Source organism: Rhododendron vialii, chromosome 8a (genome assembly GCF_030253575.1).
Source record: "Rhododendron vialii isolate Sample 1 chromosome 8a, ASM3025357v1".
In the NCBI taxonomy this organism is placed as follows: Eukaryota; Viridiplantae; Streptophyta; class Magnoliopsida; order Ericales; family Ericaceae; genus Rhododendron; species Rhododendron vialii.
The window spans coordinates 28,846,845-28,849,935 of NC_080564.1; the positions used below are offsets into that span (position 1 = coordinate 28,846,845).

The window sequence follows — 3,091 nt, forward strand, 5'->3', positions numbered from 1 at the left end:
GGCTCGCGAGCTCGATTATATTATATATATTTATATATATTTTTTTACATATTTATATTTATTTATATATATATTTATATATATTTGTTTCATAAACGAGCCGAACGAGCCGAGCTCGAGCTCCGTAAATACATATCGAGCCGAGCTCGAGCTCGAGTCCTGCAGCTCGTCACGAGCTCGAGCCAACTAAATTTTTTCCGAGCCGAGCTCGAACACTCTAAAACTCGGCTCGGCTCGGCTCGTTTGAAGCCCTATGCATGTACATGAAACACATCATTCTATGTTTATCATTATGCATGTAGATCAAGGGTCGTCTAGGTATTTGAAAGGTGGAAATCGTCTAACCTTCATTGAGTCTTGAAGAGCCATCTTTCGTAATGCCTATTTATGGATGATCTAATGAAATGATAAGGAGAGTTTTAAGTTGATTAGTAAATTATTTTGCAAGTGCATATTGCTTAGGGTGAGTGATTCCTCCTATAATCAAGTGTGTAACTTGGTCGCATCGAGTGACATCCGCAATTTGTAGCATCGTGTGACGTCCGTTACCCCACGTCGAATGGCATCCCGGGACTATCTTAACCTCGCAGGTCTCAGCCAGCATCACCTCACGATATCTGGAATCATTAAGGGACATAATTTTAATCAATCTAAACCCAAAGGTTTGAGGTATTCACGATTCTCTTTGTTATAAGAAACAGAATATTGAAGTGCCTTCCTCGGAAGTAGGCCTGTCAATGGGCCGGATCCGATTTGGATCCGATAAGACTCAAATCCGATAGTGGTAATCCGGATCCGAATCCGAAAAATCCGGATCCAATCCGAAAATCCGAATCCGATCCGGAAACTTTTTTTACTTCAAAAATTTTAGCAAAAAAAAATATTTTTGTCAAAAAAATACAATTTTTTTTTTGAAAAAAAAAATTTTCAGAAAAAAATTTAAAAAATAAAAAATAAAAAATAAAAAATAAAAATACAACTTCAACATTTTTTTTTCAAAATAAAAAATTTACTATTTTTTTAAAAAAATAAAATTCGGATTCGGATTGATAACGGATTTAATCCAATCCGATCCGATCCGAATCCGTATTGAATTATTGGATTCGGATTATCGGATCGATGTTATCGGATTCGGATCCGGATCCGGTCCATTGACAGATCTACTCGGAAAGGCTAAGAAACATTTAATCATGGAATTGCAGATGAGAATAGACGTTACAAGCGCCTTTGTCACCTGTTCGAGAGGGACCATATTGACAACATGACGATTCTCAAGGAATTGATTTCCTTAAAGGATATGATAAACAGAAAAAGCCACTCCTGGAAAGCTCTACCAAAAAAAGGGTATTATTCATGATCTCCTCTTCTCTCCACCTTCTCATTGTTTCATCATTAGTACGTTCACCAAATTAGAGGACGATAATGATTAACCCTTCCCAACATAATAAACTGCAGGTTGGCATCGAGGAAGTACTCAAGAGAAAGACTGTGGTATTGCTTATATCGGACCTTGATCATATTGAGGAAGAAGAGCGCTTTGCCCTTAAGAGAACCTACGATGAGGCGAAGAAAAAGTCAGACCTTCAGTATGAGATCGTATGGATTCCGGTCGTCGACAGGTCAACTGATGAAGAAGCGAGTCGAAAGAAGTTTGAGCAGCTGCAGGCAAAGATGTCATGGTACACGGTGGCCGACCCTTGGTTGCTCGACCCAGTAGTCATCAGGTACATCAAGGAGGAGTGGCATTTCTCGAAGAAGCTCATTCTGGTGGCGTTGGACCCACAGGGTAAGGCGGTCTGCAACAATGCCCTCCATATGTTTATGGTATGGGGAAATATTGCATACCCTTTCACTGTTGACAAGGAAGAATCACTCTGGAAGGAAGAGACCTGGAATCTTGAGCTACTGGTGGGCGGCAGCTACCCAGACATATCGGATTGGGTAAGTAGTATTATAACTTTGCAGTTTTGTACATAATGATCTGGCATTATTCTACGACGGCTATATTTTAGTAAGTTCTTTGACATTTCCATCATCTGCGGGATATGTTTTCGAAATGCATGTCTATGAAGTACTTCCTCCGTCCCGATTTATTTGTCCTTTTTTGAAACTCCAACTTCTTAAAGAAACATAATGATTGCTCTATAAAAATATTGATTTTTCAAGAATGCCCCTCAATTTCCTAGTATTAAATGGGAGTGTACATTCTCCAATGCATTATTTTTTCAAAGAGAAAGGGTATTAAGGAAATTTTAACAAGTCAAAGTCATATTGGACAAATATTTTGGGACATTTACAAATCAAAAAATGAACAAACAAATTGGGACGGAGGGAATATTAATCTCCCGAACCTAGATTACCACTAGTACTATTTTCGAGTATCAAATCTCCAAACTGAAATAAATATGTTGTATCACCCGTCTCATTCCACTAGTTACTAGTTACACTAACACGTAGCTCGTGGTGAGTTGCCGGGCAGATATCACAAGGGAAACACATTTGCTTGTACGGAGGAGCAGGCCTCGAATGGGTCCGGAATTTTACTGCCGCAGCAAAAGACTTGGCCAAGACTGCAGGCATTACCTTGGAAATGGTTTATGTCGGAAAGAGCAAGGCAAACGAACGAGTAAAAAAGATCACCTCAACCATCGCAACAGAAAAGCTCAGTCACTGTTTTCCATACCCGATCTCATACTTCTGGACCCGATTAGAGAGCATGTGGTACTCCCGGAGTCAACACGGCAAGACTGCCGAAAAAGTCAGGATACTCCAGGAGGTGTTGGCGATGCTGAGCTTTGACGGAAGTGAACAAGGGTGGGCAGTAATCAGCAATGGATTGACCGAGATGACAAGGGCCAACGGCAACACAATTTTGAAAATCTTTAAAGAGTTCAAGCTTTCGGAGGAGGAAACCAAGCAAAAGGGCTTTGTGCCGGCCCTCAATGAGATCAATAAGACGTTGAGCCAGCAGCACCACTGCAACAAAGTCCTCCTTCAGTGGACAAGTACTGGCATGCCGGAGGAGGTGCTGTGTGCAGATTGTGCACGTCCCATGGAGAAGTACTTCATGTATCGCTGCTGCACCGATTGA

The 3,091-nt window shown here is 40.7% G+C and overlaps 1 protein-coding gene across 1 annotated transcript; it reads left to right on the plus strand.

Moving 5' to 3' along the window:
• Positions 1–1,357: 1,357 nt before the first annotated feature.
• On the plus strand, positions 1,358–3,091 carry LOC131298740 (protein SIEVE ELEMENT OCCLUSION A-like). Its single transcript, XM_058324214.1, has 2 exons — positions 1,358–1,941; positions 2,480–3,091. Exons 1-2 carry the CDS (start codon positions 1,423–1,425, stop codon positions 3,089–3,091), a joined length of 1,131 nt encoding a protein of 376 aa, XP_058180197.1. The 5' UTR covers positions 1,358–1,422.